At 57.1% G+C, this 19,774-nt stretch overlaps 10 protein-coding genes across 10 annotated transcripts; 5 read left to right on the top strand and 5 right to left on the bottom strand.

Moving 5' to 3' along the window:
* Window positions 1-22: 22 nt before the first annotated feature.
* L969DRAFT_52985 (uncharacterized protein) lies at window positions 23-1,411 on the bottom strand (the record flags this gene model as incomplete). The annotated part of the gene is made up of 1 exon (XM_014710445.1): window positions 23-1,411. One exon carries the CDS (start codon window positions 1,409-1,411, stop codon window positions 23-25), a length of 1,389 nt encoding a protein of 462 aa, XP_014565931.1.
* Window positions 1,412-1,522: 111 nt separating this feature from the next.
* Window positions 1,523-2,344, top strand: L969DRAFT_96435 (uncharacterized protein; the record flags this gene model as incomplete). The annotated part of the gene is made up of 1 exon (XM_014710444.1): window positions 1,523-2,344. One exon carries the CDS (start codon window positions 1,523-1,525, stop codon window positions 2,342-2,344), a length of 822 nt encoding a protein of 273 aa, XP_014565930.1.
* On the bottom strand, window positions 2,266-7,850 carry L969DRAFT_195838 (uncharacterized protein). The gene is made up of 5 exons (XM_014710443.1): window positions 7,506-7,850; window positions 6,642-7,446; window positions 2,843-6,585; window positions 2,662-2,797; window positions 2,266-2,611 (listed from the first exon to the last, which is right to left on the bottom strand). The coding sequence occupies exons 1-5, from the start codon at window positions 7,666-7,668 to the stop codon at window positions 2,497-2,499; spliced, it is 4,962 nt and encodes a 1,653-aa protein (XP_014565929.1). The 5' UTR covers window positions 7,669-7,850; the 3' UTR covers window positions 2,266-2,496.
* On the top strand, window positions 7,760-9,647 carry L969DRAFT_65976 (uncharacterized protein). Its single transcript, XM_014710442.1, has 6 exons — window positions 7,760-8,511; window positions 8,744-8,852; window positions 8,904-8,963; window positions 9,013-9,183; window positions 9,233-9,414; window positions 9,471-9,647. Exons 1-6 carry the CDS (start codon window positions 8,033-8,035, stop codon window positions 9,571-9,573), a joined length of 1,104 nt encoding a protein of 367 aa, XP_014565928.1. The 5' UTR covers window positions 7,760-8,032; the 3' UTR covers window positions 9,574-9,647.
* On the top strand, window positions 9,611-9,892 carry L969DRAFT_53226 (uncharacterized protein; the record flags this gene model as incomplete). The annotated part of the gene is made up of 2 exons (XM_014710441.1): window positions 9,611-9,682; window positions 9,797-9,892. 2 exons carry the CDS (start codon window positions 9,611-9,613, stop codon window positions 9,890-9,892), a joined length of 168 nt encoding a protein of 55 aa, XP_014565927.1.
* Window positions 9,776-12,499, top strand: L969DRAFT_197419 (uncharacterized protein). The gene is made up of 6 exons (XM_014710440.1): window positions 9,776-10,304; window positions 10,360-10,597; window positions 10,647-10,729; window positions 10,780-11,027; window positions 11,086-11,883; window positions 11,933-12,499. The coding sequence occupies exons 1-6, from the start codon at window positions 9,938-9,940 to the stop codon at window positions 12,152-12,154; spliced, it is 1,956 nt and encodes a 651-aa protein (XP_014565926.1). The 5' UTR covers window positions 9,776-9,937; the 3' UTR covers window positions 12,155-12,499.
* L969DRAFT_53140 (uncharacterized protein) lies at window positions 12,287-15,045 on the bottom strand (the record flags this gene model as incomplete). Its single annotated transcript, XM_014710439.1, has 3 exons — window positions 12,287-12,660; window positions 12,710-14,027; window positions 14,080-15,045. The coding sequence occupies 3 exons, from the start codon at window positions 15,043-15,045 to the stop codon at window positions 12,287-12,289; spliced, it is 2,658 nt and encodes an 885-aa protein (XP_014565925.1).
* A 577-nt stretch (window positions 15,046-15,622) lies between these two features.
* Window positions 15,623-16,906, bottom strand: L969DRAFT_52995 (uncharacterized protein; the record flags this gene model as incomplete). Its single annotated transcript, XM_014710438.1, has 4 exons — window positions 15,623-16,075; window positions 16,126-16,424; window positions 16,479-16,568; window positions 16,624-16,906. 4 exons carry the CDS (start codon window positions 16,904-16,906, stop codon window positions 15,623-15,625), a joined length of 1,125 nt encoding a protein of 374 aa, XP_014565924.1.
* Window positions 16,907-17,048: 142 nt separating this feature from the next.
* L969DRAFT_96428 (uncharacterized protein) lies at window positions 17,049-18,575 on the top strand (the record flags this gene model as incomplete). The annotated part of the gene is made up of 3 exons (XM_014710437.1): window positions 17,049-17,250; window positions 17,304-17,353; window positions 17,406-18,575. 3 exons carry the CDS (start codon window positions 17,049-17,051, stop codon window positions 18,573-18,575), a joined length of 1,422 nt encoding a protein of 473 aa, XP_014565923.1.
* On the bottom strand, window positions 18,552-19,629 carry L969DRAFT_25787 (uncharacterized protein; the record flags this gene model as incomplete). The annotated part of the gene is made up of 3 exons (XM_014710332.1): window positions 18,552-18,625; window positions 18,679-18,776; window positions 18,838-19,629. 3 exons carry the CDS (start codon window positions 19,627-19,629, stop codon window positions 18,610-18,612), a joined length of 906 nt encoding a protein of 301 aa, XP_014565818.1. The 3' UTR covers window positions 18,552-18,609.
* Window positions 19,630-19,774: the final 145 nt, after the last annotated feature.

Raw genomic sequence — 19,774 nt, 5'->3', positions numbered from 1 at the left:
AATCTTGACATCATCCCTGAACTCATTGGAAATGGAGTGAAGCTGCGCCGAGCGAGGTCTTCACTTTCGTGTCGCCTCTGTCCCTCGCATTGCGATCTCTGTGTGCGTCATGATCTGACCAATAGACTGAGCCGGTGATGATGCTGCTCGAGATGCCGGTGTCTCGCCTTCTTACATCGAGTACGCGCTCTCGCTTGTCGCCCGAGGGATCAGACTGACTGTCCGGACCGGAGAGCACAGCAGAGCCCCAGGAGGTCGAGAGCTCAAAGTCGCCCTCGAATGTGGGCCGATGGGACACGCTGGCTTTGCCATTGGTAGACGAGACGAGTGAGTGGAGCTCTTGGCCTACAGGATGAGCGATGTAACGCAGATCGATCATGCCGTTGGTTGTAGTGGCAATGACGGTGGAAGAGAGATCAGTGGAGCTCTCTATCGTCGGTGGCGGCCCGGGCAGCCTTTTGTGGAGCTTCCGCACAGGGAAAAGAGAGACGGCTACATCGATTGCGCCGTTTGTGGTGCGCAGGCTGAGGCTCTGCGAGACGTTGTAGTCACCTCTGAGTGCCCCATTGCTACTCAGCAGTCGTACTGAGTGACCGTTGAGACGGGCCCAGTCGATATTGGCATCGTTGGACTGCAGATCTACGCGGTCAAAGAGCAAAGTAGGGAGGTCGCCTGTGATCCGCATGACTGGAGCAGAAACGACGAGCCCGGCAAGACTGGCCAGCCTGGGAGAGAGCCGATAGTGGACCCTGAACCAGAGCTGCTCGCCTGGAAAGTCAGAGTCGAGCAAAGGCGTATAGAGCCCGATGCCACTCTCGCGACCGTGGACATAGTCCTCATCCGACGAGCGCTTCGTCATCTGACAGACATTGGCAAGCTTGAGCAATCTCGGGTCGTTGTACTGCGCTTCCACCTTGACTGTGACGTGATCGACCGACAGATCATCGTCGAGCGCAAAGTCGACTGCGCCATTGGAGAATGCACCCGTGCCCTTGAGGAAGATGAGGTCGTCCGGCTTGACGCTGAGCTCGAAGCGAGCTACCCGGGCGTAGTAGCCGTCCGGGAGATGGTAGCTATCCGATAGCTCATCGCCCCAGCCGTTGCACTTGACAGCATGGCCGTCTGCTCTCGGCGGACTGGGCGCCTCGTCCGGCAGGTTCTCTCTCTGATGCCTTCTGTCCCACCAATCTCTCTCACCAAAGCTCAAGACAGATATGATGACGGCGGTGACTGCCCAGACAGCCAGACCGGCGAGCAAGCTCTTGAGGAACCTCGACCGAGCCCGTCGTCTTGCTTCTAGTCTGTTCTCGGCACTGAAAGGGTCATTGACGATCGGGTAGAGCGAGTGCGTGTACGTCGGACCAGCTGGCACCGAGCTCGGGCCACTCAGCAGCGGCTGCGACTCCGCCATCCTCACCTCGACAGCGAAACTCGGCTGCGATAGTCAGCGCGAAAGCTCGAGCGGAACGTCGACGGGTGCCCACTGCCAGCAGCTCGTCAGCCAGGCAGACATCTGCCAGCTATGGACGCACCGACGCTCAGGGACGCTCTCAGAGCATCGGTTTGCTGCTGTGGCCGACGCAGGCGACGGAGACGTGAGGCTGCAGCTGCCTCGAGCGCCCATCAGCCTGGTGAGGAACGACCCGACCAGGAGACGCCCGAGAGTCTCCTAGCAAGCTACAGAGCCTACACAGGCCAATCAGCCGCCGAGGAAGACGCCATCTCGCTCCATTCACACGTAGGCAGTGTCTACAAGCCGCAGAACGATCTCGAATCTGCTTGGCTCACCCGGTTGACGAGCTATTTCAGCCGGAAGCAGCCCATACGGCTGCCAGATGAGGAGGATCATGATCACACCTTGCCGAGCAGAGGGTCCGAAGAGGATGATCCACCCATCTTGACGTACGAGCAAGCCATGGCTGCCCAACAGACACTCGCGTCGACCTCCTCGGCTTCTAGCGACACGCAGTCAGACCATCTCACACCCACTAGACGGTCTTCTCGTCGCTCTCGCCGTGCTTCCTCGGCTCGCATCGATGAGACAGCGGGCAGCCCTCTCGGCTCGCCCGGCACACCGCGCAGACGATCTCGCAGGCGGACTAGCCCGGCTTCGGCGACCACCTCGACAGACTCGGTGGGCACCTCAGAGCCAGTAGAACACGAGTTCGCACAGCCAGAAGAGGACCACGTCCTCACTCCCGAGTTCTGGCAAGATCCTGCCACCGGTGTCCTCTATCGCCTCGAGCACGTTCAGCCAGAGGAAAGCGAGGCAGACCCACTCGAACAGCATCCGTTAGCGCACGGTACGATCGGTCTCTGTCAAGTTGTCACGACTTCAATGTAGGTAACATCCTGTTGTCATGTCATAAATGGCAAATGGCTGCATTGTGCTCATCTGCCAGCGCGTCCGTGCACTCTGAGCACTAGCGGCTTCGTCTGCGGCGGCGGAGTATTTCTCTGAGAACAGGCCAAAATGTCAGGGCTTGAAGGAGAGACTTAGGGAGTGCAGCGAACGCGATCATTATTGCCACGCCTTCTCTTGCTTCGAGCTTGATCTGTAGCAGCGCCTGCTGGACCCAGTCGATCCAGCAGGGTAGCAGCATTGCTCAGACTGCAGACGTTTGTCAGCGCTTCTCTAAGGCAAGAGGTAAACTCAGTCACTTCTCTGCATCGATCGGCTTGCTCCGATCGTCGGACTGTGCATCGCGAGGACTGTTCGCGCGTCGTTTACGATCCGGCGCGGGTCCTAGTCTGTCGCTCCAGCCCGAAGAGCTTGTCTCGGGAGCTGTTGTATCATCTGCCAGCTCATTAGCCCGGTCTCACAGACGAAGAATTGACTTACCTTGAGCAATTTTCGGTGCGCGCGGACCCCAACGGGTGTCCGTCCTTACATTTCCGACTCCATCGCGTTGTTTTGGATCAAGCTCGCTCAGTTGATCCCGAGCTTGATCAACAGAGACGCCTGCGATGGGACTCTGAGCCCGCTTCGGTTGCTCCATAGGTTGCCGAGCGCTAGGCAAGGGGCTCGGGGCGAGTGCAACGGGCCTGCTTTGCTCTGCTAGCCCGACCGGTTCTGCGCGGCGCGAGAATGAGGCCTTGGTGGATGGGTCACCAGACGTAGGTGGCCGCCGACTCCAGCCATACTCGTTCTGCGATGTACTGGCTTGGCTTGCAGGCTGAAGAGTAGGCTTGACAGGACTGCTCCAACCCGAGTGATCGTTTCGGACAGGACCTTGCGGGGGTGGCATTGCGTCATCTCGCCCGCTGTTAGCCGCGCCTTGCACTGTGTCCGATGTGTTGCGGTTGCCCCAGCCATTCTTTTGATCATTCGGCGGATTGGGTTCTGAATTCTTACGATTCCAGCCAGGCCTTTCCCAGCCGGTGCTATTGGAGATTTGCGGCCTCTGCCCAGTACTGAGCAATGCCAGCCGACTTGGATGAATGCCGGGCACAGCATTCGATTGAGGTTGTGATAGCTTTACGTCATCTTCCGGCATTGTCTGAACTGGACGATTGCGCTTGTTCGAGAAGTCAGGCTCGGGCGATCGTTGATGTCTTTCGTTGCTAGACATTGAAGATCCGTACGGACGTGTACTCGCGCTACCGATGGGCGCAGGCCAAGCTGCCGAACCTTCGTTCGGCTGCTTTCGTCGCTCCCAGGCAGGTATCCCGGCTGGTGTCGCAGCCTGCGAAGCATCGCTAGCTCTATCACCGCGATCGTATCGCTGTTGAGTCTCATGACGCTCAGCTAGCCGTGCTGATGCCTGCGTGTCGTCTGCTTGCCGAGTCATTGCTGGCGCGTACCCACTCCTGCGGGGGCTGTCGTAGCGACCGGCTGCAGATGGCATCGGAGTCGTCATGCCCAACATAGCAGCACGGGCAGGATGCATACCACCAAGCGCATTCGATGACGGAGCTGTCGAAGGCGCTGGCGACGATTGACGGGTCTCTCGACGGTCTTGCTTATTGCGCGACGCTCCACTGTTCATGAAATTCGCCCAGTCATCCTTGACATGAGAGGGCGCTGTATCTGGGCGAGCTGGTCGATTCTCGCGCTCTGGCATGGATGAACGCTGATTATGGCCGTTGACTGCCCTGTTGAAACTTTCTAGAGAGCCTCGCTGCGCTTCGCGCGTTTTAGACCATTCATCCGTCCTGCGAGAGGTCGTTGTCGGAGCAGATGGTGTAGCTTTGACAGGCGGCTCTCCCCGCTCTGCCAGCGCTGCTTGAAGTGCACTACCTCTGACGTCGTGATCATTGCGTTGACCAGAGGACTTTGGGCTCGGCGCTCGATCATAAAGCGACGGCGACGGTGCTCTCGAAGTGCGCGGACGATCGTAAGCGGAGTGGCGATCTTCTGTTTTGCTAGTATCGGCTGCTCGCTCGCTTGGTCGACTATACGCTGCTGGCTCGTCCGATCTTGGGGTCGATGACTTAAGACCCCAGCCAGTATCTGAAGGCCCTCGCATAGATGGCCCAGCACCAGCAATGTCACGGGAGCTGTTTCGGGTGTAGGCATCACGTATATTATCGCCTGGGTTACGATGGGTGTTGTGAATGTCACGGGCGTAGCCTGGCTGTCTTCCATTGTAGCTGACTGCTGAGGAGTTATTCCTTTGAGACGGCACGCTCACAGGCGCTGACCATTCCTCGAGAGCTGCAGCTTCATCAGCGGGCGGTGCAGCCTCGGGTTCGCGGTGAACGCGAGGCTGCTGTTCATGTCGAGCAGAGCCATAGCTTTGACGCCTCTGCGCGTCCTCCGCTTGGTTCAAGTTGCGCACCTGTGAAGCCGGTACACGCGACGCAGACCATGCGCCCCTTTCGGCAGGCGATGCCGCCGGTTCTGCGTGATTGCGTCCCATATCCTGCTTATCAGATGTATTGCGCATACCGTAGTGCTCGCGTGATTGTCGAGACTCGCGACTGCTATAGCTGGCCGCACTTGCGCCTGAAGGCGATGGCTTTGTCCGGTCGACATAGCCAGCAGCCGATCTTGACGCAACCGAATCAGGTGCTCGGGTCGTTCCGGAGCTACGCAGACTGGCGACTTGCTCTTCCTTACTGTAGCTCTCCCCACGCCTCTCGTAGCTCCTTGGCGCAGCGTCTCGGCCAGATTGACCGTCACGCTGGTTTGCACGCTCACCGCGGCCGTCGGATTGCGGTGCCGAGATTATAGGTACGGACCATTCGGCTTCGGCTTCAGTCGATATCACGCCGGCTGGATGAGGCGCAGACGAGCTTTCTGCGGTGCTACTATGTTGGTCAATAAGAGCGCCTCGCTGGTGATAGCTGCCCTGTATGGGATTCCGCTGCTGATAGCCTGCCGCCGAATTGCTGCGTCCATCGAAGCTGCGATACTCATTGCTGCGCTGACCGCTTGGCACCGCTGCGTTCACCCGCGGACCCCATCGAGTCTCGGCGGCCGCAGAGATCGCTGTCGAAACGGACGAAGGTGCAGATTCTCGAATAACGCTTGACCGCGAATCGGGTCGACGATAGCTTTCGCGTCCGGCTTCGCGTCTGTCGTACCCATGGCGCTTGCCTGGGTCTGCGCGACCGTTGTAGCTGCCGCGCTCACTGCCGCTCGCGCTTTCGCGTTTTTCGTAGGTCTGTGGTATCTGCGAATGGCCGAGCTGGTTCGGGACAGCTTTCGGCGCCGTCAGCTGAATGGGCGTAGACCAGGCATCGACGATCGCGGCAGGCGCAGAGGGCTCCGGCGGTGTCAAACCCGCAGACGTGTGGGAAGGGACAGAGGGCACAGCAGCTGCCGTAGCATCCTCAGCGCCCCACTCTTGCATGGCAGTCGCCAGCTGAGCGTCGCCGAGCTCTTTTGCCACATCTGGGTTTGACACCTGCTGCTCTAGCATAGCTTGACGGGGAGAGCCTCGCCCGAAGTTCTCCAACGGAGGATTGCCAGGAATGTTCGCGTCTACATCGTTGTCCGGCATCGGCACAGGCGGCGGCGTGGCGTCTCTATGCATCAGCTCTTCTTCTGCTGCAGCTGCACGCATCTTGTTCGACAAGTCGTCAAGGATCTCACGGGCCGTACGCGCTGCCCTGACAGTAGGACTGAGTGTAGGGCTGACAACTGCCGCATCGGTATCTACGCCGCCCCGATCACCCCCTGCTTGCGCGAGCAGCGCTGCTTCTGTGGGTGCTTGAGCCATGACAGGAGCCCCTTCGCCGGGCGGCAGATTGACGGTGCTCATACTTGGCGAGCGTTGCGAATGAGCCAGGTACGCTCTGCTGCCGACATGCCTGTCAGTGCGAAAGAGGGGCGAACGTTGGTCGGTAGTTTGAACCGGCGAAAGCCGCCGAGACGCGTCCGTGGGCTGCCTGCCGTTGCGCTGAGCAGGCCTCTCGTAGCTATGCTTCTGGACTGCAGGTGCGTTCGGCTGTTGCCCGGTCAGCGCGGCTTGCTCCTCTGGCGTCGGCTCGAACTTGGGTGGCGGTTGCTTGCGTTCGATAGGCTGGAGGAAGTCCATCTCTGTCTTGCGTGTCTCCTGCTTCATCGCGTCTGCCTTTCCGACATCGACGGCTTGCTGGCGGCTAACTCCGATCTGACTTTGCGGTTGTGCTTGCTCTCTGCGCGCCAGGCCGGGATGTCAGCACCCGCAATTGTAACATGGCGCCACACTGACATCATGACAAGGTCTTCACTACTGCTCCTTTCGCTCATCCAGTCGTTGGTCTTGGATGCTGATTTTGAAGCTTCTTGCGTTGTCGCCTTGGGCGATGAGGGTCCTGCGATCGCCGGCGCAGGTGCGATTTCTGACTCAGCGGCTATGGAGATGTCTCGGCCTTTGCGTCTACCACTGTATGACGCTTTTGTCGCCACAGCTGGCACGGCAGCAGCTTCGAGCTTCGGCTCGACCTCTGCAGCTTGACTAGTCTCTGGCGATGGCTTCTCCAGCTCATTCAATATCCTTTGCGTGTCTGTCTCGGTGGGCAGGTGCCATTGGGACTTGCGAGTCGCCTTGTGTAAGTAGTACACCTTTCCTTCCCTGCTGGTCCTTGCAATCCATCCTGGTACCAAGTCGAGCTTCGGCTTGCCGGATGTTGCAGGCGAGAGCGACTTGGTCTTGCGAGTGGGAATCTCAGGCTCAGCAGGCCCAGTTGATTGAACTGCTTCGAGCTCTGACTGATTTGCATTGGCATCTGATGAGCTTTGCTGTCGCGTGCGAGGCCGTGTGACGCTGGTAGGCGTTGGCTCCTTTGTGGTCTTGGACTGTCGACGACTCTTTGCGACGGACTGAGTAGCTTCAGAGACTGCAGCCGAATCATCTGATGTCTGTCTGAGACGAGCTGAGCTACGTGTGGAGCGAGTGGGCGAGTCTTGACGATCATTGCTCGTGCTTGCCGATGTAGACGCCTCTGCTTGTCTGGCACTCGATCTGGTAGGTCGGACATAGGCTGCCTTGCTGGCTGCTGCCTTTGTCTCGCGAGCTGTGTTGCAGATAGCTCGGTCAGCTTTGCCAACACAGGCTGGGACAGGCTCGACTGACCAGCACTTGGCGATGCATCCTCTTCAATCGCAGGCGCGGGCACATCGTCTGCTTCATGCTCGCCTAGACTGATCACGTCATCCTCATCCTCTTCCTCTTCGCCATCAGTGTCTGCTAGACCTGGACCGTAGTCGAGCGTCTCCTCCTCTTCGTCCAACATCATCCAGGCTGAGGAACAATTTTGGGACTGATAGGCCGCCTCTCCTTGTAGGCTGATGTGTCAGTATTGCTGAGCGTGCATGCTCCGGGCTTGCGAGAAAGCTTGAGCCTGAGTGGAGTGTCAGTGGCTTTGACGTGGAAAGGTGGCTCTGGGCGGAGCGCACTCGAGCCTGGCTGGCTGGTGCTCGTCGCCTTGACAATTTCGCGCCGCTACAAGCAAAACTCGAGACCGATCCAGTGCCAGACAAGGTCGACAGGGCAGCGATACTGCAAGTCTGCCCGTGTGATCGTGCAGAGACGGCTCACATCGACCGAGACTGCCTTTTGAGAGGGCTGTCGACACGCTCAGAACAGACAGTCTTGCAAGTATGCGAGGAGCATCCGATGGACTCCCATGCATCTGTGGCGGCTCACTCAGACTGGAAGCGTCTCTGCTCTCGATGCCAGGCAGGAGAGCCTCTACAAAGGACATGACGAGTCCTGCGACAAGGAAGAGTATGCGGAGTGTGGCGGCATCTTCATCTGCTCTGTCACGCATCTCGCCCTCAATCTCACCTTGGCGTCCTCTGACAGTCCAATCCCAGACACTGGGAGTTGCATCTAGCGTATCGAAAGCTGAGCGGCCACCCGTGTGCGGGATCAGTCGGTCCTTTAGCACGAGCAAGTCGGTATCACGCTCACCCACCATGCGCATGCTCGGCTCTCCCTCTGTGCGCACAAGGCTGACGAATCTCACATTTTACACTGCTGCTGTGATGGCGATCATCACTGTCTCTGCCAGCGTGCTGCCGTGCCCGGCCCGTCATACCGCACAGAATGATGCCTCTACGTCAAAGGAGGACTCCGCGTCAAGCGGTCGATCCGCTCAAGAACGAAAGACTTTGGCCGAATGGCGCAAGCATCGCTGACTGATCCGGATGGACTCTGTGTCTTCTTCCCTGACACCTGATCAGCGATCTGCAAAGCGTCTAGTCGGTCGCCGGTCTGACCGATCAATCGGCACCCTGCACAAAGTTCAAGGGCAGACGCGTTTCAAAAGACGAACGCCGATGCAGCCTTGCCATATAAGACCCATCTAGGCCTGCCTTCTACCCCGCTCCCCAGGTCTCAGGTTTTCCTTCCTGCGCGATGGTGAAGCTCTCCGCCATTGTCGCTGCTGCTGCCTTTGCTGGCTATGCTGCCGCTGCAGTGAGTGCTTTGCATTTGCTCGAGCTGCAGGCGCTGATGTATTCTTGACAGCCCGCTGCTGCTGCAACGACAGCCAAGCCAGACCCAAATAGTGCGATCGGCTCAATCCTCGTAAGATGATCTGCCTTTATGCCTGCGTGAGCTGACGGGATGCCCGCAGGGCGCCGCTCGTCTGCTGAACAACATTTCCGTCTTCATCCCAGTCGACACTGCCCCTCAAGACAACCTCGTTCAGGCCTCCTTCTTTGTCAACAACCCATTGGCAAAGAACGGCATCCTCAACGAAGATCTCTATCTCAATTCGATCAAAGCTACAGCGTCGGTGAACAAGGTCCGCTCGCCACTGCCGCGTCGTATGACGCTCGCTGATCAAGTAACAGACGGTCTATGCGTCCTTCAGCTATACATTCAAACCGGCTCTCAGGGTAGCAGCTGGCAAGACCGTCAGCTCGCCCGTCATCCCCAATGTCAAGCTCGTCCAAGGATTTGACAATTCGCTGGGCCTCCTCGATGCGTTTGGCGGCCCTGTCGGCTACTTTGACGTTGCGAGCATCATCAATGCGTACGCTTCGTCCTGCTGTGTCTCTATCATGACGATGTTGACATCTTGCTACGTAGCACTGCCAAATCCTCGCTGCTCTTTGGGGCTATCAGCGCGCCAACGACGCTCCAGCTGAACTATAACGAGAAGAATGTGACGACTTACTTCAACTTTGAGTGATCGCTGAAACACTGTGTCAGCGGAGGATTGTAAGGTCATGTCCAGGACGGATAATGCATCGTGTTCCGAGAGATATATATTAATGCGACAAAACTCCCGAGACAGCCTCGTACGCGGTCTTGTCGAACGCCACCTCGGTAGGGATCGACGTAGATGGCTAGCGTTGGCGATTAGCAAATCCTCCCGCGTCTGCTCTGGCTCAGATAGTTTTGGCTTGCGTCAGATATCCAAGCCATCGAGCGCTAGCTCTGCTCATTGCGAACCCCCGCTCGAGCTCATCGCAAGACGCTGCACCATTGCGCACAAGCTGGACCGATAGAGCACGCAGCCGCTCGCCGGACTCGATAGCTAGACGTCGTGCATCATGTCAGGCGGCGCACCTCCCCTAGGCGACACTGGCCTGTCCAAGCTGGCATCAAATCCTCTGGGAAGCTTGGCCTCTGCATTCGTGCCGTCTATGCCCTCAAGCTCGCCTAAGCCTTCGCTGGATACCTCTGTCCAACCCAACGGAATGACCGGGCCTGCTTCACCGACTGCGAGTGCGCTCAAGTCCCCCGGCACGCCCCAACGAGCCCATTCCCGCCAGGTCAGCTTCAATTCGAACCAGCAGAAGCCAGATTCGCCTGCGCCAGGCGGCAGACGGAACTTCAAGATCGCAGACCCTCCAATGCGGTCCACACGCTTGCCTGGCAGAGCAGACTCGCTGTATGCTTGGCAGACTCAACCAGACGGCGAGTAGCTCGCTCATCAGTGACTGCTTGAGCTTACCAAAGATTTATACGGCAGGATCTGTATGGCGCAAGATGGGTCCTACTGAGGTCTCCTACTATCTTGGCGCTAGAACGTTGCCAGGCCAAGAGAAATTTGCAGGCGTCAATGATGTCTCGCTGCGCATCAACTTTACAACCAAGAAGCGGCTCGTCTCAAGGGAGCGCGTACTCGCCATCTGGACCAAGCTCAGACTCAATCATCCCCTCCTTGCCGCATCTGTCACTTTTCAAGACTATGAGAATATCGGGTTCAAGTGAGCTTCGGCTTGGAGTGATCCATAGCATGGCTGACGCAAGGGATAGATATACCACGCCCAAGACATGGGATGATGCGAAAGCCAGTGCAGCCTCGGCATTTGATCTGCGCTACGAGCGCGATCCTGAAGGTGCGCCAGATAGGTTTGCGCGATCAGCAGAAGCTAACATGCATGGTCAGAGGAGCTCTCTGTAGCATTCAACGATACGCGCATACTGAGCGACGAACGCTCGGCAATGCTCTGCATCACCTCGACCGGACCAGAGCCCTCCGGCGAGACAGCAGACGAGACACAAGACTACAGTCTCTTCATCATCGCGACCCATTACATCATCGACGGCATGGCAATCAATCGTTTTGGCAAGGAATTTCTCATGGCCCTGCAAGATCAATCTTCGGATCCGTTGGCACAGTACCAGAAACCTATCGTGAGTACTCAGTCATCCTACGAAAGTCCCTGCTTACCTGCTGTTGACGTCCTCTCAGAAACCTCTGGCACTGAGCAAATTCCCAACAGTCGTAGAGATGCTCATCGACACGCCGTCAGAGTGGGGCAAGTTTGCCTGGGCAGCTGCAAAGATCGACTTTGAATCCTCCCAGAGGAAGCCACTAGGTGGCCACTCCTTCCCCAAAACTGCCACGCCCGGTCCTAGACATACAAAATGGTCTGAGTTGACCTATTCGGTCTCAGATACAGCCAAGATCCTCAACAACTGCCGCAAGAACGAAGTCACAGTCTCGCACGCAGCCTTTGCTGTCGCTGGCCTCGCGTTTGCCAAAGCACAGCCCAATCTAGACACACGCATGCCAATCATGATGGATACCGCCATGAACGTGCGACCGCGACCGAAGCATCTCCGTCGACCGACGCAAGGCTTTGCGACTGTCACGAGCGGCGATGATTTTGCAGAGCCATCTTATGTCTCGATGGCCATTGGCTACTTTTTCATCCAGCTGCCGGCATTGCTGCCACCCTCATTATCGCAGGATCAACTGTTTTGGCATCGTGCTCGGACAGCAAGAGATCAGACTGTTGCCGCCATCACGTCACAATGGATGGGCAGTCGCGCGAAGCTCATGGGTCTAGAGCGAGAGAAGCGATCGATCGCGTGGGAGAAGGTGCAAGAAGAACAGAGGAAAAAGAAGGCGCAAGAGGCTAGTAGCGCGAAAGCCGCGCCGCCGCCTGCTGTGATCGAAGTCAAAAAGGAAGGAGAGCCCGCAAAGCAGATCTCTGCGCCTACAGTGACATCTTTCCTCCTAGGGTTCAGCTTCCTGGGCAATATGGTTTGTTCGAGACATCTTGAGCAAGTGATCGTGCTGATGGGTCATGCAGGACGTCATTTTCAAGCCGGACGAAATGCCCGACATTGCATTCCACAGCTATGCTGGCGCTGGACGACAGCGCGCTGGCCGCATCGTACTATACGCCTATACCTTTTGCGGCGAGCTGTATTTCATCCTCTGGCAGGATTCCGCTGGCCTCGACCAGACTGTCGTCGCATCATTTTGGCATCATTTCGAAGAGATAATCCGCACGGTCATGATTGGGAGCTGATCCCTGCTTCTAGCACTAGACATTATTATATTGCAGTAAAACCACAACAAGTCGAATCATACATTGAGGGCCGGGAATACGTACGAGAGTGATGATGGAAAGATGACACCATCGCCACGAACGACTGTTCACTCAGATCAGCGCATGCACGGTGGATGGCAGACGAGACGCACGCAGGACTGGCAGCTCGAGGGGCGTGCTGTTATTGAATTTGGGAGGTAGACAAGTAATACACTCCGCCGAGCGAATTTGAACAAAAGTTGCGGGCGTGTCACCAAACCAGGGTGTCAGCGTGCTCTCGAACCCTTCGCCATAAAGATTGATCAAGCCGATCGAAGCCGATGACTCGTCTGATTCGGAAGCAGGCCCGTACTCGTATATCCTGGGCGTAGATGCAATCGGCATGATCGGGATTGGCGTGCTGAATGGTGAGCTTGCATCCCCACCGAAACCTGCCGCAAGGCCTCCTAGCAGGACAGGTGGGCAGTAGAACGTGTGTCGATTGACTGTAAAGTATCAGCCATTATCTTCAGGTCGAGAACGATGACAACTTACGGTCTGTGCCAGCGATTGTCCAAACAGCCGGTTCGCCAACGTCGATTTGTGATTCGGAACGAAAGGTAGGCTGAGACTGTATGCTCGAAACCCATGCAGATGCGGAGCTTGCTGAACCGAGACTCAATGACGCTCTCCGAGGCCGCGCGTTCGGTGTGGGCAGATACAAATTGGCGCTCGATGCGATCCTACGAGGCTTGCGCGCTTTGCCAGCATCTGAGGTACGGCTTGGCTCTTCGTCGTCTAGCCTCACTCCGGAGTCTGGCACTCGAAGGTTGGTTGGGACGCCCTCTAGCTTTGCCCATGGCCACGTAGTCGGTGTGCTGCTGCTGAAATAGCCACCGGCGGATATTGCAGAGTGAAGACCGGCTGACCAAGTAGACGATGTATCTGGAGTCATCGGCGGCATTGCTGACGAAGGTCTCTTCGATTCGTGATTAGGTCGGTGTAGACCGACACCGCCACCCTGACAGGCAAGGTAGGCAGATGCTTCACAGGCTGGGTCCGGGGACCAGATCTCAAGTGCAACCTTTTGCAACTGACTGACCGGATCCCCGCGGCGTTCGCCATAGCTATTTGCTGGAAGAGTAGGCGATCCACGTCCGCTCGCATTGGAGGTCTCTCCGACGATTGCGCTGTCACCCTTGTCGATCCTTCGTAGTATGAAGACAGGCGAGACAACGCTAGTTGCGAGACACTGGAAGACGACAGGCTGATTGTAGTAAATATTACGTGGGCGAGCTTGATCAAAGGGCAGCGCGTTCGCCGGCGGTGCAGGCGCACCAGGTATGACAGGATTGGTAGCCATTGGCACACTTGAGGTCTTGTAGGGATCGACCAGGTACACGATGAATGGGTCCCATGCGTCACTTCGAGCAACGAAGCAGGCATCGCTTGCTGCTGCAAAGTGACTTGGCTCACCGGTCATGTCTTGCCAGTCGGTGCCGGGAAATATGCTGGCACCTCCAGAGACACATAGGAATCGCGTCGAGACCGTCTGACTGCGCAGACGGTTGTATAGAGCGACTGTTGAGCCATGAAGCACGCAGAGATCTGACAATTTGTTGCTCTGACGCCGTTTACTTGGCTTGGAGATGACCTTGATCGGCTTCGAATTGAAAGTGCCGATTAGCCGATCGATGTCTCGACCTTCTCCTGGGGCAACGACGCGAACGATTGCCTCGACACGTTTGTCATCGACATCCGAGATGAAGAGTTGCCGTCCGACGCCACGGCCAGCAACGATCATATCCGATGTCGATGCTGTGTTCTCGGGTGACGTTCTGCCAGAGACAGCCAGCCATTCAGGCGCGACCTCCTGTCGAGCGTACGCAGTCAGCTTGAGTCCGTCAAGGGCTGTACGAGCTTACTTGAGTTGGATTCTTGCCGCTGATCGAAATCAAGACGCGAGGTGCAATCAGATCAGGCTGACCATTCGCCACGGTCTCGTCCTTGGCAAACCAGCTCGAACCCAGGAGAATGACAGCTGGACTTGGGCACAAGAATCGCTTCTCGGTGCCGTAGCTCTTTTGCGACGTTCTGTTGGTGAGGACGAGTACACTACGCTCTCCGAGGAGTAGGCGATTGCGCGATGTAAGATACTGCCGGACATAAGGTGCGAGTAGCTGACGGAATTCCTCCGGATCCATGCGAGGTATTTGCATAGGTCGAGTGCGGGGCTGTAGCAGGCCATCGGCTTCGCTCTCGTCTGCAGAAATAGATTCTGCGACTTCAGAGTTGACAGCTACATCGCCTGCATGGTGCTCTTGATCGTCGATGCCGTGCCACTGAGCATTCGCGCGTGCAATGCTGAGAATTGGATCTTCCACATCTTCTAGCGAAAGATGATCAGCTTGAGGAGCACTGTGAACAAGAGCCCGCGTGTCGATGGAGAGACTGTCCATTGGAAGCATCGGGGCCTCCGCATCAACGGGCGAGGCAGAGTAGAGCGCAAGGCCCGAGCTACGATACGATGAGATGCTTGCTTTGCGCTCGTAAGACGAAAACATGTCATATGGTTCCTGACCAGAGCTACTCGTGGCATCTGAGAAGTTCGAAAAGGACGAATCATGGCGATCTCTGAAGGCTCCAAATCCGAGCAGAGGTTGAATACTGGTCAGCGAGGTCTGAGAGCTTGCGTCTTGCTCGTAGCTTGGGAAAGGGAGCAGGTGGGTTTGCGCAGGCGAGGAGAGAAAATCGGAGGCAGTGCCTTCTGAGTACAGCGCTGATTCTCGAGCGAAAGGATGTGCATCCGAGACTGTTCTTGCGTGTGCACCTGACCGTCGCAGTAGGTTCTCCTCGTCGGTGATGAGAGCAGTCAAGCTGGTCGTGGGCATGGAGTGGCTATGAGGTAAAGCCGGTCTGCACAAGTCAAAATGGCGATAGGGTAGGTCAGGTGGAAAATCAGCAGGCTCGTGCAGGGTTGGAAAGGGTCGCAAGATGTCATCTTCGGCCGCAGACATATCGGTCATTGGGTCGTGTGCGAATGTTTCCTGCAAGCCTAGACGATATTGAGCGAGCATAGCCCCCTTCATCTCTGACAAAGGCATGTCGGGAGCCTTGATAGTTCAAGAGATGGCTCAGGACAGGCAGAGGGTGCATATCCATAGCACTGTCCGTGCGGGCAAGCACGTTGAAAGATTCCCAGGCTTGAAGATCGAAAACGGGTTAGGTCAATGCACAGACTCGCGCGCACGGATGTTGGTCGAAGAAAGGCCACTATAGCGGTTTAGCAGAAGCGCTTGTGTTGCATACATACTTTCGCTGCAATAGCGTCTATGCGTGACTAGCACGTAGTGTGACATGTGAAGACCGGATTGCTTTTGCTGAAATGCCGAACGTGTCAAATCTGATGATGGGCATGTTCCGTCGTCGTGAGCCAAGAGCAGGTAATGAAGTAGTCGAAGTCGGCCATCAAGTTGTGCAATAGCCTCCGTCAACGCGCAGGTCAACGCCAGTGACAAATTTGCTCGCGTCGCTGGCAAGGAACACGATGGCACCCTTGAGATCTTCTGGGTCACCAAGTCGTCCCATGGGTGTCATGGACTCCCACTTCTCTGCAAGTGCCTGATTGCTCGAGAGGACTGCTTTGAGCAGCGAAGTCTGCATGTAGCCGGGCGCGAGTGAGTTGACTCTGATCTTCTTGCCGGCCCATTCGACGCCAAGACTGGCGGCCATGTGCTTGACGGCACTCTTACTGCTGTTGTAGGGCGTCTGTGGTTGGGGAATGTTGATGATGGAGCCGCTCATGCTTCCAACGAGAATGATGGAACCTCCCTTTGCGCCATAGTCAGTTGACATGAGCTTTGCGGCTTCGCGCGCGCAGAAGAACGAGCCATCGACGTTGATGCTCATTAATTGCTTGTACTGTGACGGGCTGTCAATCGGGGTATACTCTGAAGCTGCGGCATGATTACCTTTTCGGTGGGATAGTCCATGGCTTGATAATTGTGACATATGCCAGCAGAATTGACTAGTACATCAAGCGTACCGTGACTCTCCTTGATCTGAGCAAAGGCAGCTTTGACAGATTCTTCGTCTGCGACATTGCAGCCTATGCCGGTAGCAGAGATCTCGCCTTCTTCGGCTTCACCGTGCTCGACGAACCAGTCGACGACATCTTGGGCCGCTTTCCTCGCCTGCTCAGCGTCGAGGTCGAGGATGACGACCGAATTGGAGCCACTCTCGACAAAGGTACGCACAAACAGGTTGCCCACTGTGCACATCCATCAGCTCCGGCAAGCAAGTGGACGACTGTGAGGGTACGCACAGCCACGTGCACCGCCTGTGACGACGCAGGTCTTGCCTTCCATGGACAAGCTGGCAAGAGTACGAGAGGTATGTCGACCGACACCGCCGCCTGCAGTCGCCCACCCAGCTGTGAGCGATCATGTAGCAGCAGCAAGACCACTAACCCGTGGTGTTGTGACCGTGGTCATCAGGGTCTCTTTCGTGGATGTGTGGATAGTCAGTGACATGATCGATCATGGAAGCATGCGACGGGTTATCTGTGGGCGGCTCTCGTCTGATAGCAGTCGACGAAAGGGCTCGGACGGGTGCGCATGATAAGGCTCTGGCTCCGCCGGTTGTCGTACTTCTCGGAGCATTTTGCAGCGCAGTCGAGGTGCGAGCTGCAGCGTGTTGGGCCGAGGCCAGCGACCCTTGCGCATGTCTGAAAATTGCTTGTGATGCCTTCATCCTTGTCGAACGGAGTTATCAGCGTCTGAACGTTTGTACAGCTTTGCCACTCGAGGAAAATACTTTGACGCGTTGGACTTCATCTTCGCTGCGCCTCCTCAGCAGCCGTCGGGCCTGAGCCTGATACACGATTGACGAACAGATGCCGTCGCCGCCGAAGCCATGGGAGCGAGGCAACGGCGCATCGACGACGACAATGCCATCAGGGCACGGCCAAGGCGGCGATCCTGCCCGCTGTCCGGCTGTCAACCCATCAGCGGCAACCGGCGTGACTCAGACGGCTTCTGCTCTCGACAGCAGTGTTCCTGCTCTACCCGCGCGGCCAGCCACCATGACGGCTGCCGGTCGGTCATTGAGTTCATGAAGGGTGCGACTGGCTGATGCAGTCGTGATGCAGGCTCGCAAGCAGTGACGCCCTATGGCGCGGCTAACTCGGCTTATTCTCCCGTGAGTCGGCTGACACAGCATCACTGCGACTTTAGCTGACAGCGATATGCAGTACGGTGGTGCCGCATCTCGATACGGTTCAACGATGGGCACCATGGGATCCTACGGCGGCTACGGCTCATCCTACACCTCACCTTATAGTCGCATGGGCTCATCTTACGGCGGAATGGGCATGGGAATGGGCGGCTACGGTGGCTATGGTGGTATGGGTGGTATGGGAGGCTATGGTATGGGTATGGGTGGATATGGCATGGGCATGGGCGGATTTGGCGCAGGGATGGGCATGCCAGGCGGTCCAGGCGATCCCTCACTGACCCAACGGATGGAGGCGGGCACACAGGCCACTTTTCAGATCATCGAGTCCATCGTGGGCGCATTCGGTGGGTTCGCACAGATGCTCGAATCGACTTTCATGGCGACCCATTCGTCATTCTTTGCCATGATTGGCGTCGCCGAGCAGTTCGGTCATTTGCGGAACTACCTCGGTCAGGTACTCAGCATCTTCACGCTCATACGGTGGCTGCGTTCCATGCTCAACCGTGTCTTGGGGCGAGAAGATCCGTTGGCGCTCATGCCTTCGGGCAATTCTGGCCAGCTGACAGCAGACGGCTTCAGGGCGTTCGAGGCGACAGGACAGGTGGCCGGTCCTTCTATGCCTGGCCAAGCCGGCGTCCGGCCATCACGCAAGCCGATCGTGATGTTCTTCTTGACCGTTGTCGGACTGCCGTACCTCATGAATCGCTTCGTGCGCATGATCAACGCAAGACAAGAGGAAGAAGCCAGGTTGAGAGGCGAGCTACCGCCTGGTCAACAAGGACTACTCATGGGACCGGATGGACAACCCCTGCCAACACACATGCAACCACCACACGTACAGGGACTACCGGGCGGTGCACCAGAAGCGATAGACCCTGCCACGCTTACCTTTGTGCGAGCTGTTCATCCACATACGACACAAGATCCACTCGAACTCAACTTCAACTCGAACGATATCATTGCCGTCCTGACACCGCCCGCAGAAAGGCAAGAGCCTGGCTGGTGGAGGGGTAGAATGAGAGACGGAAGGATAGGCTGGTTCCCGTCCACGCACGTTGCCGAGCTGCCGTCGAACAACAAGGTAGCGGACAAGCCTGTCAAGCCTGTCAATGACAGCAAGGATCAAGGCAAGGGTGCAGGAGATCCGCCTGCAGGTGGCGGTCATGGAGCGATCAAGTCTGCATGATGACACAACTCTCTGATGAAGGCCTGTAGATCGATCAAGCTATGTAACGTCTGTAGAAATTGCATGTCAGCCCGAGGTAGATCCGTCAACGTTGCCGGCTTACTTCATGAACTTGCGGTGGAAATCAGTCCTGAGCAGATCGTTGACGAATTCTTTGCGAGGCGCATCGTTCTGCACAGCTTGGTTGCGGAAGATGACGTCCTGTCCGTCCCGTCATCCGATCAGCATAGGAGACACGTTCGTATCACGTTATAAGACTGACATCATCCCATCTGCGTTTGACCCCAAAGCCGGTGGTGGCAGTGCTCGAGGACATCATCGAAGGTGTAGGTGAGCCGCCGCGGTTGAGGGCAGCTTTGAGATCTAGCAGAGGATTGCCGCTGGCTACTTCTGCTTCCCTGTCTGCATTGGCAGCACTGTTGGCGGCTTCCTCTTGCCTCGCTTTCTCCTCCGCTCGCTCGCGTTTGATCTTCTCCAGCTCTGCCATGAGCTGGGCCGTCTCATCCTCATCATCGTCATCCGAGTCGCTCTCTTCCTCGCTAGACTCCTCCGCCGCTTCTCCATCGGCCTCAATGGCTCGCTCTTTGCCTTTGCCCTTGTTGGCCGTCGGGCGCGCTTCGTCTTCGTCGCTCGAGTCATCACGGTCAAGATCGAGCAAGTTGCCTTCCAGTAAGATCTTCCTTCGCTTCTCTGCTGCATCTTGTTCGTCGGCATAGTCGTCCTGAGCGACTTTGGCAGCCAGTGCGGCCGCATCTTGATCGTATTGTGTCACGGCAGGCGGCGCATCCTCGAGCAATCTGTTCGCGGAGACTGCTTCGGTTTCGCTCACGATACCCGATAGACCCTTGGCTTTGCGTGCTTTCGCCTCATCCTCCGCCCTTTGCAAGTCCAGCTTGAGATCACGACGAGCTATCTCAGACTGAGTGCCTTGATTGGCCTGGCGGAACTTGAGGCGAGTATGAGAGGCCATCTGGCGCACTGAGACCTGGCGCGAGTTGGCACGAGCCTCCTTGCCCTGTGCTGGCGTCCATGTCGGTCTGTGTGCTGTTGACATGGCTGGCGACCGTCTTCGACGTTGAGCGCTCGCCTGGCTTGGCCTCTGCCTTTTTGCTGGCAACGCGCTCCTCCGCGCAACGGCGACTCAGCTCCACCAGCGAGCCGGTCGCAGCCACTCGCTACGCCTGAGCTCTCGAGGACTG

Source organism: Mixia osmundae, assembly GCF_000708205.1.
Source record: "Mixia osmundae IAM 14324 unplaced genomic scaffold scaffold_10, whole genome shotgun sequence".
NCBI classification, from domain to species: domain Eukaryota; kingdom Fungi; phylum Basidiomycota; class Mixiomycetes; order Mixiales; family Mixiaceae; genus Mixia; species Mixia osmundae.
This window is presented reverse-complemented; position numbering and strand designations above follow the sequence as displayed.